The 23357-nt window shown below is 38.4% G+C and overlaps 2 protein-coding genes and 1 pseudogene across 5 annotated transcripts; 2 read left to right on the top strand and 1 right to left on the bottom strand.

The window, feature by feature from the left end:
• The first annotated feature begins 5629 nt into the window (after nucleotides 1-5629).
• LOC112165478 lies at nucleotides 5630-8509 on the top strand. The gene is made up of 5 exons (XM_024302003.1): nucleotides 5630-6991; nucleotides 7245-7385; nucleotides 7628-7878; nucleotides 7981-8099; nucleotides 8181-8509. Exons 1-5 carry the CDS (start codon nucleotides 5630-5632, stop codon nucleotides 8507-8509), a joined length of 2202 nt encoding a protein of 733 aa, XP_024157771.1.
• A 1346-nt stretch (nucleotides 8510-9855) lies between these two features.
• On the bottom strand, nucleotides 9856-12374 carry LOC112165472 (annotated as a pseudogene).
• Nucleotides 12375-17115: 4741 nt separating this feature from the next.
• LOC112190476 lies at nucleotides 17116-22824 on the top strand. 4 transcript variants are annotated; one of them, XM_040513008.1, is made up of 13 exons: nucleotides 17116-17264; nucleotides 18826-19236; nucleotides 19393-19576; nucleotides 19662-19754; nucleotides 19834-19946; nucleotides 20032-20751; nucleotides 20871-21140; nucleotides 21256-21548; nucleotides 21660-21818; nucleotides 21928-22035; nucleotides 22199-22271; nucleotides 22370-22468; nucleotides 22576-22824. In XM_040513008.1, exons 6-9 carry the CDS (start codon nucleotides 20104-20106, stop codon nucleotides 21682-21684), a joined length of 1236 nt encoding a protein of 411 aa, XP_040368942.1. In that variant the 5' UTR covers nucleotides 17116-17264; nucleotides 18826-19236; nucleotides 19393-19576; nucleotides 19662-19754; nucleotides 19834-19946; nucleotides 20032-20103; the 3' UTR covers nucleotides 21685-21818; nucleotides 21928-22035; nucleotides 22199-22271; nucleotides 22370-22468; nucleotides 22576-22824. The 4 variants fall into 4 exon arrangements, with proteins under 4 accessions (XP_040368942.1, XP_040368941.1, XP_024185678.2 ...); XM_040513007.1 differs by having other exon boundaries at nucleotides 19365-19576; XM_024329910.2 differs by lacking the exon at nucleotides 19393-19576.
• Nucleotides 22825-23357: the final 533 nt, after the last annotated feature.

The following is a 23357-nucleotide window of genomic DNA, read 5'->3' as shown; positions in this document are numbered from 1 at the left end:
CGTTAACTCAGCTGTCAGCTTCAATTCCACCTGTGTTCTCAAGACAGCTTGCTTCTTCAAAGGGCTACCAAATATTGGGGAGACTTCCATCTCATCCCTCACCACCCTCCTTTTCACATTGAACACTTCTCCTTCAACCGAAAGGTGAAATAAAGCTGTGTCATCCTCCTCCGTTATGTCCGTAACAACTTCCCCAAACTTCCACTTGTTGTCTATGCGGTCGAAGTGCCTCATGATTATCTCCAGGTCCGCTTCATGCTTGTGGAACTGGATCTCGGTTATCTTGTCTTGCCAGAATGGTTCGATCATTTCACCAAAATCTGTTCCCATCAATATCAACTTTGTTTCATCCGGTATTCTATCCTTGTGTGCATCGACCACTCTCCAGAAGGAACTGAGCGTACATTTCTGCTGCTTCCACTCTATTTTAGCTTTTTGCACCTTTTTCTTCTGCACTTCCTTCTTCTTTGTTCCTTTCTTTTCCATCTTCAGTTGATCCTTTCTCCTCTTCTTTGTTTCTCGTTCTTCTAAATCGGATTTCACTTGAACTGTTTTTCTTTTTAGCTGCTGTCTTGTCTTGATTACAAACCTCTTCGTCGTCTGTTCACCTTCCGATTATGATTTGTAATGCCCCAAGCTGCACCTCACCAGCCTGAGCTCGTTACAGTGCCGCGAGTCTCTAAAACATAAACCGAACTCTCGATTTACATCCTAGAGAACCGCTAGGCATTTTGTTTGAAAAACTTTTTGTATAAACACAGTGGAAGCTACAAATGTTCTTGAGGTGAAAAACTTGAGTTGTTGAAATCTATTTCATTCGTCCAGAACTTGAATGAATGTTCACACGAAGGATACGAACTTTAAGGAATGAGCAAGCTAACTATCAACAACTTTCGGAACATGAAGTTCGAGAAAAAGAATGTAGAACAAAATCCAAACAATGGTTTACTGGACTTATTCCGCACACCCAGCTCCGTCCGCTTTTGTCTCGTCACCAGTGCACAGTACCTGCATCCAAACTGTTGTAAGGGTGAGCTTTCGTCCTCGCTGCTCTGCAGGAAACTCTACCACGACTAGGTTTGAAAATCAACTCAACTTTGTAATCATTTGGATTTGGGCCCAGTGTGAAAACAAAGCGAATATATATATATATATATATATATATATAAGAACCACAAACTTAAAAACCCGATGCATGATTAGAAAACTACATGCGCTTTACCTGATGGCCTGGTTCCATAGAACCAATATCTGACCTTACCAGTCACAGAGCGCCAAACTTAACACACTAGCTACACACACAGAACCGGGTCGTCATTGCGATTGCGCACCATTCGACCGGTGTAGCTAACCCTCCGGAGGTTTAGGGGTGGCTAATCCCCAAGGAAGTCATCGACCACCTTTCCGCTCTCACACACCGCCATCAACAATCTTATACGCAAGTTAACTTAAAAACATTTCAAATTTGAACTAACAGTATACTTTCATCATGCATCACGTATATAAACAAATATGGAAAACCACTAGCCAATAGAGAATCCCGAGTCCCCTACCTAGATTTCGAAGCTTTACCATTTCACATTATTCGGAGATCACGAACCTTCCGTTCCTCGGGTAGCTGGAGTCCTAAATTCCGACATTTCGATAGTTAATATCGCATTGAACAAAACAAATCATACAACCAACTTTTCCGGGTTTAACCAGGAGTTGACCAAATTTGACCGTTGTTTGACCAATTACGACCACGTCGAAGTAAATCAAGCAATGACTTAGTTTTAAATATATTAGGTGTACCCATAATTTACTAAGGCCACCCAATATATTATTTCTTTTTCTTTAATTAATAATTTCGTCACATAGTAATTCGACGGAAATTACTATGGACACCCATAATACCATTTTAGGCCATTCCCAAAATTCACAGTCGATTCTTAATTTCTGTACCTTTACTTCAAACTAACAACAACCATAGCCACTTTTCCATCTTAACAACTCAATACAATTAACTCATACATCAGCAGACATCTATTTCAACAATTTATTCACTCTCTCAAACCAAACAAACATGAACATTTCCATCTAGAACTCGGGTTTACCTTCGGCACTGCAACCTGCAAGGTGAACCTCAACTCCCTCACGGTAGTCTTCTAAGAACTCGATGATGGATTGGTAATCCAAGCCTTAACGTCCACAATTCCAAGTTCCTGTTTTGATATCGAAACCAAAAACCCGATCACCAAGACACTTTTTGACTTCAGCTTTCAATCGAAGTTAGGCCTCGTCTACAGGAGAATTCGAACCAGAAACCAAGCAGAAACGAACTGAGAACCGTCGGGAATGTCGCCGGCGTAAGCAGCAGTGTCAAACTCGAGCTAACCCAGAAACCAAGTCGACAAAACTCCATCAATTTTGAAAACCAATTATCCTAACACGTAGAGATGTACTCTCGATCGTTATTTCTTGATCCAGGCTATTCCGAAACTTCTTATTAAATGTTCATTGTGTGGTTAAGCCTATTAACCCTCGACCAGTCAAAAATGACAAGTTCTAGACGAACAAAGTGAATATTGTAATTTCAAGAAGCTTTCACCTCAAAAGTATTCCAAAATCTCCGCTGTGCGTTTTACGAAAAGTTTATCAACAAAAATGCCTTGCGGTTCTCTAGAATGTAAATTGAGCATTCGGTTTATGTTTTAGAGTCTCGCGGCACTGTGACGTGCTCAAGCTGGCGAGGTGCAGTTTGGGGCGTTCAGTGCATGGACAATCCAAGGATAAGAGGCTGTTGGCGATGGCAAGACGAAGAAGATGGTGGTCGCCCGTCAGCGATCGGTGGCCGGACGGTGGTGCGGCGGCCGGGTCTCCTTCTCCGGTCGGTGGTGTCCTGGTCAGAGCTCCCAGCTCTCTCTCCCTCTCGTGTTTTCTGCAACTAATCCCCCATCCTTGATCTGATCAAGGAATATAAATACCCCAACCTCAATTGAAATCAAGGGCTAGGATGAAGCGGTGGTTAGATCAACGGCTAGGATTTCACCGCAAAAATTCTATTTCTTTAATTTATTTTCTAAAATTCCACCACTTCGGAAAATTGTTATAAATAGCTCGGGTATCCGGAAAATTCCACGAAAATTTCCACGAACTCGTCATGACGTGTACTTTATTACCCAACTCTTAAATTTGAGGATTTCACATTATGAAAATTTCTGAAAATTCTCTCAAGCGCATGGATAATTACCGAGATCGTTAAACAATTTCTCGAACGATCTCCACTAAGCTCAACACACTTTTCCGGGGCTCACATGATTCTTCTTCAATTGATTGGCTAAATCATCATTGACGTCCTCATCAGCAGATTCTTCATCGGAAATTGCTTCTTCCTCTTTCTTATTTGGTCTAATTTTTGTTGCAGAGGCTGGTCAAATGTTGACTTTGTACCTTGGTCAGAACTCTCAGAACTCCATACATCTTCTTCGGAGTCACTGATCAAGGTGAACTTTGGTCTAGCCATTCTACGCACAAGCAAAACCAAAATGATCATCTTATAGTAAAAAAGAAAACAATACTGACAACTAAAAAAGAAATTATGGGGCGGCAATAATGTCTTTACTGCCCCACAATAGACCACCAAAAATGTGTAGGATTCATAGAGTATTGGACTTTATTACACAGAAAACAACAGGTAACCTATCAAAGCACCAAATTATTGAGGGCAATAACCTGTCATTACCCTCTACTAGACCAACATTTGACCGCTCGATTCAAGTCATTTACAGACTACTGCCTTTTAACAAGCACAAAAAAAAGAAGACATTTGAAAGCCTTGATTACAGTTGGTTAATGAACCACTGACACACATTGGCCTATAATATGTCTATTGGCCCCCCATAGACAAACAAAAAAACACTACAGTTACATTGTAATATCCGATTACTGCGATTTAATGAACATAAAAGTGATCATTGTCCCCTAGTAGTACAAAGTCTACTGGGGGCCAATAATATGTCTACTACCCCCCCCCCCCCAGTAGACCAGCAAAAAAACACCACATTTACATTGCAATAATTTCCCCAATCACTCCACCTTTAATTGTTTGTGCCCACTTATCCAATAACAGATTGCTCACATTGTTGAACAGAGAATAGATCTTGGCCCCTAATACAAAGTCCACTGGGAGGCAATAATGTTATATCTTTTATGGTTAGGACACCACAATAGGCTTTCAATCAGTCTGCATTTTCACTCAATTTTCACTTTATGTTCAAAAACCAACTTTCATAACTGTATTTCGCAAGTATGATCCAGAAGATTTCACAGATTTCCACTCATCCAAAGTCGGTTTTCACAAAATATGAACCCAAATTAAGCTATTAACATGTTTACATCAAAGTTTTATGCAATAGAGTCCGCTGAAAACATGAAATTCTGAAAAATGAAGTCAGAAATTGAATTTTTACCTGTTTCGATACCTCCAAAGCCGGAAAAAGGGAGAACCGTTGCAAGACCTGCAAGCGTAGTGGCCGTTCAACGGTGAGTATTGAGGTCAGAGAGAGAGAGAGAGTCGTGTATGGAGGGACGAACAGTTTTGAATCAGTTTGACGTCTGTGAGAGAGAGATAACTAACGAGTCGTGCGGTTTTAGTATAGTGGCTATTTCTTTGCCATACTAACATAAAAACCAAGATTAAGAGGCAAAGAAATACAGGAAAATATGAGCACATCAAATACCCCCACACTTAGACTTTGCTTGTCCTTGAGCAAAACAATGAAAACTAAAAACACAAAACAAAACAAACAAAAACACACTAAGCCTTTCAATGTTAGTCTCAAAAATCTCATACTTTCATGACATCAAGATTAGCACAATTACCAAGAATGAATCCAACATTTATTCGAGAGTTAACAAAAATGGTTAAATACTTGTTACTCCCTGTACTTTGCTCCAGAAAACAGTTCAGTCCCTCACCTTTTAAATTAAACAAGTTAGTTCTTATTCTCTCGAATTCTCACACAACAGGTCCAAAATGACTATTATACCCCTCACTTCCTTTTTTTTTTTTTCCTCTCTCTGTTTTTCTCTCTTTTTATTTTTTTAATCCTTTTTTATTTATTTTTTTCTACTTTTCTCTCTCTATCTCTCTCTCTCCGTCTCTCTTTGTTTTTTTTTTTTTTACTAAAGGTATATCGGATAAAACATAATCTTGGCTTGGTAGCTATTTCAGCCCATTGCACACTGAGATTCCCTGTTCCAGTATTGACAGTTTAAAAGAAACCCAAAAATTTGCTTTTGTGTTTTCTGGTTTGCATTCCTGTTGATATAGCATTGATTAAGCTTGTCTTCCTGATTGCTTTTTTGTTTGTGCGTAGTATAGATGGATAGAACATGGATGGTTGCAGATAGGAGATCTCGTGAATATAAGTTAGGGGTGATTCAGTTCTGTAAGTTTGCCTTGGATAATGCTAGAGACCCCAATCACATTAGCTGTCCTTGCACGAAGTGTGGAAATGTAGAATAGTTCTCGAGTTTAGTAATTAGGGACCATTTATTTGTACATGGAATTGATGAGAGTTATGATAAATGGATTGGACATGGGGAGGCTGTCGTGGATTCAGGAACATATGAAGATACCAATAGCATGGAATATGATTCAGATCAATCTGAGTCTGTGCAGTGTAATGAGGGGGCAGAATATGAAGTAGAGTTAGGTAGTGACATGGAGTTGGAAGATGATGAGGATGAAGGGCTTTCAAATGAGTGTAATGAGTTTAGACAGTTTGTTGATGATGCCAATAAATCGTTATACCCGGGTTGTGATAGGCACACAAAGTTGAATGTCCTTGTAAGACTTTACAACTTGAAAGCCAAGCATGGTATGAGTTATAGTGCTTACTCTAATTGGTTGATTGCCTTTGCAGAGTTTCTTCCAGTAGGCAATGAGATACCTGCCTCTGTGTATAACACAAAGAAGACCTTGAGTGCTCTAGGAATGGATTACACTAAAATTTATGCTTGCCCAAATGATTGTATTCTGTATAGAAAAGAGTATGTTGATGAAACTAAATGCCCTAGATGCGGTCTTTCAAGGTGGAAAATAGGTAAAAACTTCAAAGAGAGGGATGGTGTACCTGCAAAGGTACTATGGTACTTTCCCCCTATTCCTAGATTCAAAAAAATGTTTCAATCAAGTGAAACTTGTAAGAGTCTGACTTGGCATGCTACTGATAGAAAACATGACGGCTTGATGCGTCATCTGGCAGATGTAGCTTCATGGAAGTTAGTAGATGAAAAATGGTCGGACTTTGGTTCTGACCCTAGAAACCTTAGACTTGCATTGTCATCAGATGGGTTCAATCCCCATAGTTCATTAAGTAGCAAGTATAGTTCTTGGCCAGTAATTCTTGTGACCTACAATCTGCCTCCATGTTTAATAATGAAGAGGAAACATATGATGTTAATATTATTGATATCAGGGCCAAAACAACCAGGAAATGACATCGATGTCTACTTGGAACCTTTAATAGATGACTTAAAATTGTTGTGGGAAGGAGTTAGGGGAGTTTATGATGCAAGACAAAATGAATACTTTACTCTTAGGGGTTTACTATTTTGGACAATAAATGATTTTCCAGCTTATGGTAACCTTTCTGGGAGTATTGTTAAGAGGTATAATGCATGCCCTATTTGCCTTGAAAAAACAAAACCTACAAGGCTAGTTAATGGAGGGAAAATGGCATACATTGGGCATCGAAGATTTTTAGGCAGAAACCATCCCTATCGAAAGCAGAATGCTGCCTTCAACAACTTCCTTGAGCATTCACCTCCTCCTGTGCCTTTGACATGTGAAGAAGTATTGTGTAGGGTAGAGGAGGAAGTTGAAAAGTGGCCTTTTGGGAAGAAATATCCTCATCCTCCATATAAGGGTGCCGAGGATGAAACCAGGCCTTGTTGGAAGAAAAAGTCTATATTTTTTGAACTTGCTTATTGGAAATTTCTATCGGTTCGGCACTGCCTTGATGTGATGCATATTGAAAAAAAAAATGTATGCGATAGTCTAATAGGGACCTTGTTAAATATTCCTGGAAAAACAAAAGATTGGGTGAAAAAACGGTTGGATTTGGTAGAACTGGGTATTAGATTAGGACTGCAGCATAATTTTGAAGGTCCCAGAAAACAGCGCTTGCCATTAGCAAGTTGGAACTTAACTGTAGATGAAAAAAAGATGTATGTATGGGTCTTTTTTTAATATGAAGGTTCCTGAAGACTATTCTTCCAACATATCAAATCTAGTTTCCATGGATGATTTAAGGCTTAGTGGACTTAAATCCCATGATTGTCATGCTTTAATGCAGCAACTCCTCTCTATTGCCATCCGAGATGTGCTTGAAAAGCCGGTTAGAATTGATGTGATTAGGCTATGCCTGTTTTTCAACGAAATCTGCAGCAAGACTATTGATGTGTCAAGCCTGTCAAAAATCCAAAGTGATCTGTTGAAACATTGTGTGAATTGGAAAAATATTTCCCCCCATCCTTTTTTGACATAATGGTTCATCTAACGGTCCACCTAGTTAGAGAGGTGGAGTTATGTGGACCGGTTTTCTTTTGATGGATGTATCCATTCGAGAGGTATATGAAGGTATGTAAAGGATATGTTCGCAATAGAAATCGGCCAGAAGGTTGTATTGCCGGGTGTTATATTGCTGAAGAGGCGGTTGAATTTATAGCAGAAAGTTTTTTCAATGATACTACTGTTGGCATCCCAACTGCCCCAAACAGAGAAGACAAGCCGACCTCAGGAGCTACTGTTGTCAGTGTCTATGGCAAGTTATTTGACCAAGCTCATCTCTGTGTGCTTCAAAACACAGATGAAATCAGAAGCTACTTTAGGTAATTTACTGCCCCTCTGTCTAATATTATGATTTATGTTAAAATTTTAAGTAAAGTAGACACTATATTCACTAATTATACCCTGTTCGTTGGTTGTTGCAGTGAACACATGGAATATTTGAAGAATAAGTTTCCAAGATTCAAAAATAATAAAAAGTGGCCTACGGACAAGCAAAACAAAACATTTGCTGATTGGTTGAAGGTGAGGGTAAATGTTTTCAGTAAATTGCTAATTATAAGACATTACCTCATATAAATTTCTAATTATAAGACATTAACTGTTATGTTGCTAATTATGCAAGTTGCTGGTCAACTCAGTGAACCAAGTTGTGACATTCCCGAGATTGTGAGGTGGCTTGCAGATAAACCAAGCAATGAAGTTCCAAAGTTTAGTGGTTACAAAATAAGGGGAGTTCAGTATAACACAAAGGCTCGTGATGATCTTCGATCGACGCAAAACAGTGGTGTATACTTGCTTGCTGAGACATCACAAGTTGCAAGTGCTAGGGGTAAAGGGCTGGTTACTGATGACATGAGCTTCTATGGGGTGATCAATGAAATATTGGAGCTCGACTATGAAAAATTTAGGATCCCTATATTTAAGTGTGATTGGGTAGAGAATGGAAGGTGATTATACACATTTATATATGTGTAATTATATCTAAAACACTATATATAAGTTAATCCTCAAGTAAATTATTATGTAATTAATCTATTTTTTATTTATTTTACAGAAAATAAGCGGAATTACGGAAATTATGAGAAAATGACGCGAAATGGAGCAATTCGGAGTTTTTAGCAAAAAGACGAAATTGTGGAAATCTTAATTGAGCAATTAAGTTAATTGATTAATGCAATTATGCTTAATTGGTTAATTAAGCACAAAAAAAAGAGGTGCAGCATGTGCAAGGAATGATGGGTTAATCACCCATTGCTTAATTATCCTTTTGACACGTGGCGGCAATACAATTAAACATTGGGGTTTAATCATTCAAGGAGGAACAACATTTCTTTCTCTCTTTTACTACCAAAACGCACTACACGTGCTGCTCACCCACCATCACCTCATTGTTTTCTCTTTGGCCACTAGCACGCTGCCACACGTCAGTTGACCTCATATCTCTCATTTCTTCTTTCTCACGAAGAAAAGGTCAGCCCACCATTCTTTTCTCTCTCTTTGTGACCAGCCACGTGTTGCACCACCATCATGGGCCTTCTCTTTCAAAGCCACACAAAATAAAAACCCAAGACCCATTCTCTCCATATATATTTGCAGTTCGGCAGAAATAAAAGAGAGAGAACCCTAGCAGCTACAGTAGCCGCACCACACCAAACAGAGGCAGCCCCTTTGGGCTGCTCTCTCTCCTTCTTCTCCTCCATTTTTCATAATAGTTTTAGTTTTCTTTTGGGTATTCATAGAATTTCTCACACAAGCTTCAAGATTTCATCAAGAGCTACAAGATTCAAGCTTTAGGTATTTGTGGGAGTTGTAATTCAAGGGAAGTCATATTAGTTTTCTAGCTAATTGTGGCTACCTTTGTTTTCTCCTACACTTCTATAATCTTTTCTCTTTGAATTTTGTATCTTTGATGTTCATAATTATGGGTTGTGAGTAATTTCTTTGCTGGGGGTTAGGGTTGTGTGCCCTAGCCCAAATTTGATGTAATGGATGCTTAATTTTATTTAGGGAAAATTTCGCAAACAGTACACCAAGTAAAGGCCACTAATAATTCTTATACATAAAGTTTCAAACCAATCATTTCGGTACATGAAATCTGAAACTCGACTCACTATCAGTACACGGCGTCATTGACGCCGTTAACTTGACACCAAAATGTCTATGATGCCCTCAATTCTTTTTTTTTTTAAATAATTTTTTTTTCTATTCTTTTTTTTTTCCTTCGTTTTTATCTCTTTCTTCTTCCTTCTTCCGGCTCCACGATGTGAACTTTGCCCATCACTCCGAGCTCACCCACGATGAAAACCCACCTTCTGTTCTTCAGTTTCAGTCACTCCGTTCTTTCCATGTAATTTAACCTGGCATTATGAATCAATAGTTCTATAATGAAAAGCCTGCTCCTTTATCTCTCTAATTGTTTGTTCATGTATTTTAAACCTATGCATTGTTGAAGCAAATAGAAGATCTTCTCAAACCACAACATACATATATAAACAGACAAAAAAGAGAGAGAGAGAGTCATTTCCCAGAAACTCAAGAAGAGTCCCCAAATAAGAAACTAAATATCTTACTATAATAGACAGAATTCAAAAAATCTTACAAAACCCAAGCTTTGAGCTTTCTGCTTCATCAGAAAAATCAGCTACAAATTGGGCAGAGCACCAACCCATTCTCATTACACTCGGGACACCTCACGACCACCGTGCCGCCGCCTCCCTGCCTCTGCCCCACCACCACCTCGTCTTCTTTCACCACCAGCACCATCTTCGAACTCCCATTGCACTGAAAACACGGCAAGAATTTCGCTTCTCCGCACCCTTCGCAAACCGACCCGACCCGCTTCTTGGGTAGACCTTCTAGAATCTCCCCCAACAACCCCTCCTCCACAATCTTCAACACCTCCTCGGATCCACCCATATATCTTCCCTTCAAAAACAACCTCCGCGGCACCGCCGCGTCTCTGCCTTTCCCCTCCATCAAGTCATTCAACTCTTCTCAGATTCCGCGATCCATCGACACGTCACTCTCGCAGACCATCACGCCGAGATTCTCCATCGCCGCCCGGACCGCATTGCACGCCTCGAAAGTCTTCCGCACTCCCCGCAATGACGTCGTATACAGCACCAGTTTGTTCTCTCCCCCCGGCGGGCATATACTCTCGAACCGGTCGAGCGGGCCTTTGACTAAAACAGACCGGTTCGGGTTGGAGTTCTCTTTATCCGCGGTTTTCGGGGTCCGAATCGAGAAGGGTTTCGGCGGCAGGAGCGGCGAGAACCGGAAGCTGTTGGCGTCGAGGCCGGCCTTGAGCTCCCATGAGTTGATGACTTCCGGGTCGGACCAGAGCGATCTGGACTCCAACAGGGAGAGTGAAGCAGAAGAAGAAGAAGAAGAAAGGAGGAAGAGACAAGAGGTTGGGATATAGTATACAGCGAGGAGGACTTTAATTTAATAATTTGATGGGCAAAGTTCACATCCTGGAGCCGGAAGAAGGAAGAAGAAAGAGATAAATTATAAAAACGAAGGAAAAAAAAAAAGAATAGAAAAAAAAAATTATTAAAAAAAAAAGAATTGAGGGCATAATAGACATTTTGGTGTCAAATTAACGGTGTCATTAACGTCATGTACTGATAGTGGATCGAGTTTCAGATTTCGTGTACCGAAATGATTGGTTTGAAACTTTATGTATAAGAATTATTAGTGGCCTTTACTTGGTGTACTGTTTGTGAAATTTTCCCTTTTATTTATATATGAAATTTGTTAATGATTGGATGCTTGTGTTTTGTGATAATCGATTAGAATGCATGCTTAGGAATTGTCAACTCTTGGGTATGTGTTTTAATATTCTAGATTAAAATTTAGGGGATGACATCCTTAGATTTTAGAGCTAGAACCCCGATTTAATATTCATGGGAAGTACAAGCATGGTTCACTACATGATTAGCTTGATCGCAATTATGGTGAGCTTGGTTGCCTAATTCCTCGAACTCTAGGCCTCTTGATGTGAATTAGTGACCCTTGAACCGGCTCTAATTCATGTCAAGTGAGTTCCTACGGCCCTTGAACCGGAGTAGGAATACCATGAAAGGGAATTTCGGCCCTTGAGCCTTGAAAAGCCTTGGGTACGGCTTCTACCATCTTTAATAAATTTCACGTAAATCAAATTAGCATCTAGAGCATTGAATTAGGGTTAGGATCACCCCTAACTACCAATCCCATATCTATATTCATTTGTTACTTTTCCTTCCTTTATTTAATTTAGTTATTAATTAAAGTTTCTATTTAAATTCTTGCACTTTAGTTATTAGAAATGCAAATTACATTTTCAGTGACAATTTCTACTTCATTGTAAATAGTCATCACTAGGCTCATAGCTTTGATTAGGCTTCGGTGCAAACCAAAGCCGAGCATTGCTAAGGCTTGGTGCCTTAGAGTAGCATTTTTATTTATTTTCTTTTTTTTTCTTTTTCTTTGTTTGCTAAGTGTCTTTATTTCCGATTACCCAAGGATTGTGGGTTAGCCACTAATCTCCGTGGTACGATAAACTTTGGGCATAATATTTCCCTATCTTGACAACGATACGTGCGCTTGCGTAAATGTGTATCAAGTCAATGGCGCCGTTGCCGGGGATTAGGGTTTAATAGCCTTAATCCCTTGGTAAATTGGTTCTAGGTCACTTTAGCATATTTTTGTTTTGGTATTAAAAAAAAAATAATTAAAAAAAAATTTGGTTGTTATATTTTGTTTGCTTATTCTCCAATTTTATATTTTCTATTTTTTTGTTTTTGTTTTGTTACTAATCTTACTTTTGGGAACTCATAGGTGCATAATTCTTATCTTATTGAGCTATGGATCAATGGAGCTATGGATGGGAAGACCCATGGGGATATGAGCAAGAAAGTTTATATGGTGAAGGTTATCAAGCTTATGAGCCTAGGAAGGAATTCGTTGAAGGACTACTAGCTCAATTGCAAGCTTCTCAAGCTCTCTTGCAAGCCTCCCAAGCTCGATTGCAAGCTTCTCAAGAGATGCTTATACAATCCAATGACCAACTTAAGGCTAGTCTTGCACAAGAGCCACCCTTCACCATTTATGAGCATGAATCTTTCTTTGACCAAGTGGAGCCTATTTCAAGAGAAGAAGTGTACATCGAGCATCTTGAGCAAGAATCCTTTATGCAAGTTGAAAATGATGATAGTGATGTTGATGTACAAGAAAGTGAGCTTGGTTATGAAAGTTTCGATGCAAGTAGGGTGAGTGACTACACTTCGGAGGAATTGGTGCAATATTGGGAATCTAAGCTTCCTAATGGAGGGGAGATATTTGAAGATGATTCCGAAGAAGATGATGTCTTGTCTAGTGAGGAGGATGCGGAATTTGAAGTTATACACCATAATCCTTTGTTCATTGAGGAGGATGCGGAGCTCGAAGTCATACACCATAATCCCTTATTTGTTGAGGTTGATATTCCCATCGAAGAAGAGAGTCCTTCACTACCTTGTAAAGAAGAAGTTGAAAAGCCAAGGACTTTCTCTCCTCCTACATCCAAGGAGATCCATCATGAGCTTCCCAAGGTGGATTGTAGAATATTGAGCACTTATGTTATTAATGAGAGGATTGGGATCAAGGTAAATTTACCTCTCAATCCACCATTAGGTGGTCAATGTTTCTACAATGAGGTGATGGATTGGAAAGGAAGTGGAGCACTTGCACTCACCCTTTCCCATCACTCTCAAGAGCTTCTACCACCTATTGTTCCTATGTGCATCATTTCTACACCACTTGAGAAGGAGAAGGCATGGATAGCTCCTAGAAGAAAAATTGAGAAGAAGAGGAAGATTAAGAAGCTATACTTTTGGCCACCAATTGGAGTATTCTTATGTAGCTCTTGGTCTTGCCTCTATGACACGTCAAGGAGTCCCTTAGCCCCAAACAATAGGGTGGTCGTACTTGAGAAGTATCCACCTTAACAAGATCATGTTCTATGGACCGGCTTGGGGTCTTTAAAAACAAGCGCTTCTAGGGAGGCAACCCTAGGTGGTTTTGAAATTTACTTGTTCATTTTGCATCAATAAGGCTTTTTTACCATCTTTTTGGGAGGATGGGAGATGTTCGGAGTTGGAAGTGTGAAGAAAGAATGCATTCTGCAGTGGGCAGTTTTTGTTCAGATGTTCAGTTGACTTTGGGAAACTATAGTTTTCAATATACATGGTAATTTGAGCTGAAAATTTCTGAAACTATTATCTTTGGGTCTGCTATCTTGTACCAAAATTTCAGCCACTTTCAGTCACTGGAGCTCTATTTATTTAATGGTCAATGCATGAAGTTCAGAACAGAGGCAGCTACTGTAGAGTGACTTTGGGAAGCTACACCTTCTACATCCTAAGCAATTTGGAGCTAAAAATTTTCAGAGATGTATTTTCTCATGTCATCTATATGCAGAAGAAACAGATTTTGATTTGAACCTTCTTAGCTTCAGATATAGTGTTCCAAGTAACAGAGGTCAGAAACAGGGCACAGCAGAAACTGCAGAACAGATCAGTGAGTTTGGAGGCCAAAGATGTTTGACTCAGATATGATACTTCAGTGAAATTTTACCTTCAGATATATTCATGAGTCTAATTTCATATCCGGTTGGTCTCACCCTCTTTGCACCTCTGGAGCTTCAGATATTACAGTTTTGGTGACTGAGGGTCAGCAGAAAACTTCATGACAGATTGGCAAGTTTGACCAGCTTTAATTTTCATTTCAATTGGAGATAGGTGGCTAACTTTATATGATAGAAAGCTCTCTGAGTCTACTTTCCATTTCAAGTGACCTCACCTGATTATCACTTTTTGAGTATGAGATATGGGCATTTGAAGACAGAAAGGTCATTACTGGAAGTTTTCTGCACTCACTAGTTTGTGTTCACTCGGGGTGGTTGGACTTCTTGCACTTCAATTCTTCAATGGTGGTCATTATAGGGATGTTGTGAGGTGTATTGGAGGTGACCAAGCCTATAATTTTAATGGAGGATCTTTGTCCTTATTCTTTGATGGGCTATTTGTGACGCATTGCTCTTGGACACTACATATTTTTCAATGGAGTTGATCTTTTCACGAGCACCTAGAGCTAGCTTGGAGCATACGTTAAGGAAGTCAAGGCCTTGTGCCTTGAGGTTGGTGTCTCATATTTTCTTCTCCGAAGGTCGTGAGCAATGGTGATGTCTACAAAGGGGGTTTCCGTAGCTTTTCTCCGCATTTAGATATACACTTTCTTAGTTAATTTTTGTGCCTTCGCCCGAACTTCACTCTCATGCCTAAATCTGACACGGATTTAGCTTTCGAGCTCACTTGACAACATTGAGGACAATGTTGGTTTTAAGTGTGGGGGTGAGGGCTCGGGCGCCTATGAAAAAAAAAAAAAAAAATTTTTTAGATTAGCTTTTTGTAATTAGAATTTAGTGGTTATTAATGCCTTTTCCAACCCCAATGACGAGACATGGACTTAGATTGTTGTGATTGTGGATAGATTGAGCATGATATAGGACCTTGAATTTGTTTTGTAATTGAGTGCATATGTGATCTATGCTTGACTATATGTGTGCACATAGCCTATGCTAGGTTCGTTCATCATAATTAGAGAAGCATATAGATTATTCGATTAACTTGCATGCCCTTATTTGTGAGCTTTTGTGCCTATATCTATAGTGTATGCATCGTTCATTCACTTATTTTTTCATGTGTGTACAATTTCATGACATTGCGTATCTAGAACTTGCTTGAGACCTCTCAAGGCTACTTTTAGCTTGCGACATGATAGAAAAGATGGAGGCATTAGGACTATATATCACCATGGCCAAAGAAGCATGTGCCCAAAGATATTTACCACTAGACTGCCACTTTGAGCCTATGTATATATTTTAGCCTTTTTGTTCATTACCACCACAAATCCCTACCTAGCCTATACACTTTTATCCTACCATTCCATGGTAGTTGGTGAAGCGATTCGAGAGAATGACTTTATGTCTCAGTGCTTCAAAAGAAAAAAAAGAAAAAAATCAAAAGTGTGAGGTTACAAAAGAATAAGTGTGGGGGTGAGTGTGTGTTTGGAAAAGAAAGTTCAAAAAAAAAAAAAAAAAAAGAAGAAAAAGAAGTTGTTCAAACGAAAAAAAAATAGAAAAATAGAAAAAGAAAAAGGTGAACCAAAAAAAAAAAAAAAAAGCTAGTATTATTTTTATTTTAGTATAGTGTAGTGTGCGTTGTACATCGGGATTAGAGTGAGTGACTTAGCATTCGAAAGCAAAAGTCATATATCTCTATAAGAGAGAGTTGCTTCACCGATTTCCATGGACTTTGTCTTTCCCTATCCTTCATTTCTATTAGCCATTTTCCTTTAGCCCCATTACAACCAAATAAAAGACCTCTTAATCTTGAATGTTGTGAGCTATCTAGCGGAGATGAGATCGAAGAGCAAGCATATGGTGACGCGTGTTGTGAAATTGCTTTTGAGTGAAATACATATAGCCCCTAAACACTTGAGCGGTAATATTTAGTGAACCTATGTGAGTTTAGTGGGTTATATCGGGTGTTCTATGTGCCTATTTGATTGTGGTGGATTGATTTGACACATGGTCAACACATGCATATACTTGAGCATTTTTCACATGTGCTTCTTAATTGCCTCACAAATTCAAAAATCTTATGTTGTGCTTACATCTTCTTCATGGTCATGTACATAATTAGTTCTCCGAGGATTATGGTTGGAAAGGCTAATACCGCACTTTCTTTATGTTTGAGCATATGTGTTTGAGTTAGTAGATTTTTAGCTATTAATTTACATTTAGTTTGCTTGGGGACAAGCAAAGTTCAAGTGTGGGGGTGTGATTATACGCATTTATATGTGTGTAATTATATCTAAAACACTATAAATAAGTTAATCCTCAAGTAAATTATTATGTAATTAATCTATTTTTTATTTATTTTGCAGAAAATAAGCGGAATTACGGAAATTATGAGAAAATGACGCGAAATGGAGCAATTCGGAGTTTTTAGCAAAAAAACGAAATTGTGGAAATCTTAATTGAGCAATTAAGTTAATTGATTAATGCAATTATGCTTAATTGGTTAATTAAGAACAAAAAAAAAGGTGCAGCATGTGCAAGGAATGATGGGTTAATCACCCATTGCTTAATTATCCTTTTGACACGTGGCGGCAATACAATTAAACATTGGGGTTTAATCATTCAAGGAGGAACAACATTTCTTTCTCTCTTTTACTACCAAAACGCATTACACGTGCTGCTCACCCACCATCACCTCATTGTTTTCTCTTTGGCCACTAGCACGCTGCCACACGTCAGTTGACCTCATATCTCTCATTTCTTCTTTCTCACGAAGAAAAGGTCAGCCCGCCATTCTTTTCTCTCTCTTTGTGACCAGCCACGTGTTGCACCACCATCATGGGCCTTCTCTTTCAAAGCCACACAAAATAAAAACCCAAGACCCATTCTCTCCATATATATTTGCAGTTCGGTAGAAATAAAAGAGAGAGAACCCTAACAGCTACAGTAGCCGCACCACACCAAACAGAGGCAGCCCCTTTGGGCTGCTCTCTCTCCTTCTTCTCCTCCATTTTTCATAATAGTTTTAGTTTTCTTTTGGGTATTCATAGAATTTCTCACACAAGCTTCAAGATTTCATCAAGAGCTACAAGATTCAAGCTTTAGGTATTTGTGGGAGTTGTAATTCAAGGGAAGTCATATTAGTTTTCTAGCTAATTGTGGCTACCTTTGTTTTCTCCTACACTTCTGTAATCTTTTCTCTTTGAATTTTGTATCTTTGATGTTCATAATTATGGGTTGTGAGTAATTTCTTTGCTGGGGGTTAGGGTTGTGTGCCCTAGCCCAAATTTGATGTAATGGATGCTTAATTTTATTTATATATGAAATTTGTTAATGATTGGATGCTTGTGTTTTGTGATAATCGATTAGAATGCATGCTTAGGAATTGTCAACTCTTGGGTATGTGTTTTAATATTCTAGATTAAAATTTAGGGGATGACATCCTTAGATTTTAGAGCTAGAACTCCGATTTAATATTCGTGGGAAGTACAAGCATGGTTCACTACTTGATTAGCTTGATCGCAATTATGGTGAGCTTGGTTGCCTAATTCCTCGAACTCTAGGCCTCTTGATGTGAATTAGTGACCCTTGAACCGGCTCTAATTCATGTCAAGTGAGTTCCTACGGCCCTTGAACCGGAGTAGGAATACCATGAAAGAGAATTTCGGCCCTTGAGCCTTGAAAAGCCTTGGGTACGGCTTCTACCATCTTTAATAAATTGCACGTAAATCAAATTAGCATCTAGAGCATTGAATTAGGGTTAGGAATCACCCCTAACTACCAATCCCATATCTATATTCATTTGTTACTTTTCCTTCCTTTATTTAATTTAGTTATTAATTAAAGTTTCTATTTAAATTCTTGCACTTTAGTTATTAGAAATGCAAATTACATTTTCAGTGACAATTTCTACTTCATTGTAAATAGTCATCACTAGGCTCATAGCTTTGATTAGGCTTCGGTGCAAACCAAAGCCGAGCATTGCTAAGGCCTGGTGCCTTAGAGTAGCATTTTTATTTATTTTCTTTTTTTTCTTTTTCTTTGTTTGCTAAGTGTCTTTATTTCCGATTACCCAAGGATTGTGGGTTAGCCACTAATCCCCGTGGTACGATAAACTTTGGGCATAATATTTCCCTATCTTGACAACGATACGTGCGCTTGCGTAAATGTGTATCAAGTCAGAAGGGGTATTCAAGTAGATGATCTTGGATTTACACTGAGATTACTATGACTTTGAAACTGATGATGAGATTGGTAACATTTTAATTGATCACCATCCCATCGCTGCTGCGATGCCATCTATTGAGTTCTATGGTCACTTAACTAATGAGGAAGAAATGGGCTGCCTGCGAGTTGGAAAAGAAGATATATTTGTCGATGGATAGTATGGCAGTTGCTTTTATTATAGTGTTGTTTTATTTCTTTATTTTGTAATGTACTCTGATCTGTGTTTTTAATTCATTGAATGAAACTTAAGCTTCATATATGCCAATATATGCATGTTGCTTAGCGGATCTTGTACTTGTTAATTACCTTTTTTGAATATGTTGTGTGCTTTAAATAACTCTCTGTCCAGGTATATTTGTGTTTTTATTTTTTTTTTGTGCAGTGTTAATTGATGAATTACTTTTGTTATAAGTCCCTAATCTGATATGTGTTTGTGCAGAAAATGGCGCCATCTAAATCTGTCCAATCACCAAGCAAATCTAAGGATAAGACATTGAAACCAAAGAAGACAAAGACAAAGTCCAAGTTAGGGGAGTCATCATCGAGATCCTCTTAAGCATCTATTTCGAAGAAGAAGAAGAAATCTAAGAAGAAGAAGGATGATGAAGAGACGGGGGGATTGAAACTTCTGAAGCAGCATTGTGTCACAATGTCTCGTATTTCAAAGCGCAAAAGCACAAGACAAAAGAAAACAGTTCTCTTTAACAGAAAAGGGACTCCATGTGGGAAAGTGGCAAAGGAAATGCAATCATACATCGGTGTGTTAGCTCGCAGAAAGATACCAATAATAAGGAAAACATGGAGAGAAGTGACACCCGAGGAGAAGGAGAAAATTCGGCAGCATGTGCAGGTATATAGTGTATGCGGTGCTTATTAAAATTGGTCTCTCCTTAAGCTAAATGGGTCAGTGATTCATTATATATCGAAGGAATAGTTGAAACTTATCCATTTATTTGTTGTATGCTTTGTGTAAACAAGTGCCATTTGTGCTTGGTCCTGAAAACAGAAAAATGGTAATTGAATCTGCTCCATCAAAATAGAGGGAGTTCAAGTCTCGACTCACTACAAATTACATTATCCCTTTCTTGGATGACCCAGAATCATTAACGTATCCTCCAGATGATTACAGATTTATTAATGCAGATCATTGGACTTCATTTGTAGCCGAACAGACTAATGAAAAGTTTCTAGTATGTTTTACATTATAGTTGTTACATTGTTTTTGTAATGGATGCATATGAAAAGATATTTAGTTAAGTGGAAATGTTTTTGCAGGAAATGAGTAAGACCCAACACTTGCGGTGCCGCAAGAATAAATATCCGCATCGAATGTCCCGTAAGGGATATGCTGGGTTGGAGGATGAGCTGGTTAGTTAACAATATTTCTTCCAAGTTAGGTACTTGATTATTTTGAGCTTCGATTGTTATTAACTATTCTTTTTGGTAGTCTGAATCAATGGAGGAGAAGAAATTGATAGAGCAACACTATGGATTAAAGCACGTTAGACCAAGTAGGGCACCTTTAAGGATGAAGAGACAAAGCAGTGCGCTGAAAAAATTGTGAGTGCAATCAAGATTCAAATCAATGCCTATATTTAATGTTATGTTGATGAGCCGCTTAAGTTTTATAAAATAAATGTGTTAGGTTACCTTGAAGGAGAAGGTTGCTAGTGGAAAACTAAACACTAGTGGAAGTGATGATGTATTGACGTTGGCTATGGGGACTCCTGAGCATCCTGGAAGAGTGAGAGGCGTTGGAGGTTATGTGAACCCCTCCGTTTACTTCCACTTCCCTAAACGTATAAAGGAGAGCATCCAAGAGGCGGTGAAAGTGAGTGTGCAGAAAATTCTACAAGAGCAAAAAGAGAAGATCATTGAAGAAGCCAAGGAGCAGATTTTACAAGAGCACAAAGAGAAGATCATTGAAGAGGCCAAGGGGCAGATAATTGCAGAAGAAAGGGCATTTTGGGTTGCTAAATTTACAGAGCTAGAAGCAAAGGTAGATGGAAGGCATAGTGGGACTCCTGAGAAAAGTAATCTGCATGTTTCTGTGGGTAGTTGTTTTCAAACCTTTATTCACGGTGTTGGTGAAGTGAGATGTGATGTAATGGAAGAAGCAGCGACTCGTTTTGATGGGAAATCAGTTCAAAAATTTTTAGATACGATGGAAGAAAAGCTGGTGCCTAAAAGGGTTTCCAAGAAGAAGGAGAAGGATGCCAAATCTGTCCCCATTAACCACAAACAGAATGACCAGGGCAAGTTGGCTGAGGTGGTAGATAATGCAAAATTGGAAGAAGATCAAGCTCAGGTGCATGATGACCCTATAGGGTCTACAGATTTGACAACACAGCAAGAAAAATCAAAGGTATATATGTTGGTTTAGGTAAAATGCAAAGTAGTACAGTTATATATGACTTGAAATTTATGAATGAATATATGGTGTGAGCTGTTTCTTATAAACGATTGTATTCTTGTTTGTTTCAGGTTATAGGAGTTGAGATTGATGCCAAGTTGGCATTAGGGTCAATTGACCATATTGTAGCTCTAGCTACTGTTATGGAATGCGATGACTCCTCCCTAACTTGTCATGATTATCCACTAGGGGATAATAATGTGCGAGTTTCAGTCTATTGTGCTCTAGATGAGAAAGCCTTAGTTCCATTTCCTGTGGCCGATGAAATACTAACTGTTAGGCAAGCGATGGGGAGCTGGGTAGCATGGCCAAAAGAGCTGGTCATAATGTCACATGACAAGGTAATTTCTCATTAAAATTGATAACAAATAAGTTTCATTTTTGAAATTAATTTGGTCAATTGTGTAGCTACAAAGATTTGAAAATCTTACATCAGTTGAGTTCAATTTATTGTAGAAATTTACTAAGGATAAAGCTGACAAGAGGAAGAGAAAAAAATTAGTAATGGAAGAAGATGAAAATGCTAAGGTACTTGCAAGCTTAAAGTCTTTAGCACCTTCCTTGCCAGCTCCATTGAAGATACTTTGCAATTGGGGTGAAGAGGCATTTCAAGATGGGCGTGCTATCACATTTGAAATGGAGTATGAAGTATTTGGGTATCAACGAAAGACGTTTATACTAGGATCAGATGTTGAAAGAATTGCCAGCATGAGGGAAGTTACTGGAAACTGCATAGTGGTATACCAGAGGTAAATAGAAACTGATGTCTATATTCTTTGTAATATACGCTATTTCCTTACATGTATAGATGTGAATTTCTTGTTGCAAATGAATTCAAACTTGGTATATTGGAATGTTAGGTACCCTTTTGACGTATTGACTTGATATAAAATGCTGGATATAATTGCTTTTGTTGACCCTTCAATGATCGGTGCAATCGGGTATGGGGACAGCCATGCCAAGTCCCAGCTTTCAAAGGCAAAACCAAATCAGATTTTCTTGCTGCCTTATAACGTAGAGTAAGTGATTCATGAAGGTTCTTTGTTACATACATAACACTTGGCATTTGTGTTAAGTATTGATAAATATGGGTACAGAACACAAATCTGATTATTTCATTATACGTAGTAATCATTGGATGCTTATTATTGTGAATCCGGAGGAAGCCACTGTCTATTTCATGGATCCATTAAAGAGGCGGTTACCCACTGGAGAATGGAGATCAATTGTTGATATGTAAGTCATAGTCTCTATAGTACCTGCTTATTTTAAATTCATGTTTACAGTCACTAAAATTTCTTTATACTTGAACCAATATATACATATATCCATCACTGTTTGCATGGTGTTGGGAAAAAATCATGTGTGTAAGTGATAATGTGCTTGTTTTTTTCTTTAGTGCCATTGCTATGTATAATGCACATAGAGGCAGGAGGAAAGGTAGGAGTTCAGTTTTGTGGAACAATTTAGCGGTAAGTATGTCTGAGCTAGGTTAGAATTAAATTGCCTTATAAACTATTGCAGATTTTGATTATGTTCTTTTGTTGTTAAATGTATCTGTCTTGCTTAGGGTATTCCTCCCCAACCTAGCTCTACGGAGTGTGGCTACTTCGTGATGAGATAAATGCGAGATATAATTGAAGATAAGGATCTATCGTTTGTTCATAAGGTACACGCTAGATATAATGATATATACTTGTGTTACTAAAGTTGATATTTTGTGTGTTTGAATGAGCTGTATGGTAATGTTGGGTTCTTAACTTAAAACTGTTTTAGTGGGAGAGGAGAAGCAACTACATGTATAGCCAAGAAGACATTGATGTAATCCGGAATGAATGGGCAAAATTTGTCGTCAACTCATATATGTAGGAGTCATCAAGTTGGTTGAAGGAGAGGGCAATTTGTTCAGTTATATATGCTGATACATATATTCACATGCAGCATATGTGCATGTTTTTGGAACAATCAAGTTGTATTAGCTTTTGCTTTCTTTCAATGTAATTAGCTAGAATGCCTTCTTTTTTGGTTTTATGGGATGGATGGATACATGAATACTACCTCTTTTGGTACATTAGATTGTTGAATTAGAGTATTTCAATGCCTAAATCTTATCTATTGCGAATTATTTTGGTGCAAATACTTCAGGTCAAGAATTGAAAATAATCAAACAACAGTCAATTACATTACGTTGTATGAATGCGCATAATCACACAACTGCACCAAGCAAATTTTGTCGTCTCATTAAACTTCACACAACAGAACAAATAACTATCAGTTGTCCAATGTTAAATCACACAACGGTCTGTATAAAATTTTGTTGTCTCATTAGTACTCACACAACAGAAAGAATAGATATCATTTGTCCCATGTTAAATCACATAACGGTATACAAACAATATGTTGTATGACTTGTGAAGAATTCAACACTGAGCCTCACACATACAACAATTACTTTATGATATCTGTTGTGTGAAGGAATAACCAACAACAGTTGCCATATTTTTATGTTGTATGATAAGTTAACCAACAACAGTATGGTATTACTTCTGTTGTCTGAG

The sequence above is a fragment of the Rosa chinensis genome, chromosome 1 (genome assembly GCF_002994745.2).
Source record: "Rosa chinensis cultivar Old Blush chromosome 1, RchiOBHm-V2, whole genome shotgun sequence".
In the NCBI taxonomy this organism is placed as follows: domain Eukaryota; kingdom Viridiplantae; phylum Streptophyta; class Magnoliopsida; order Rosales; family Rosaceae; genus Rosa; species Rosa chinensis.
This window is presented reverse-complemented; position numbering and strand designations above follow the sequence as displayed.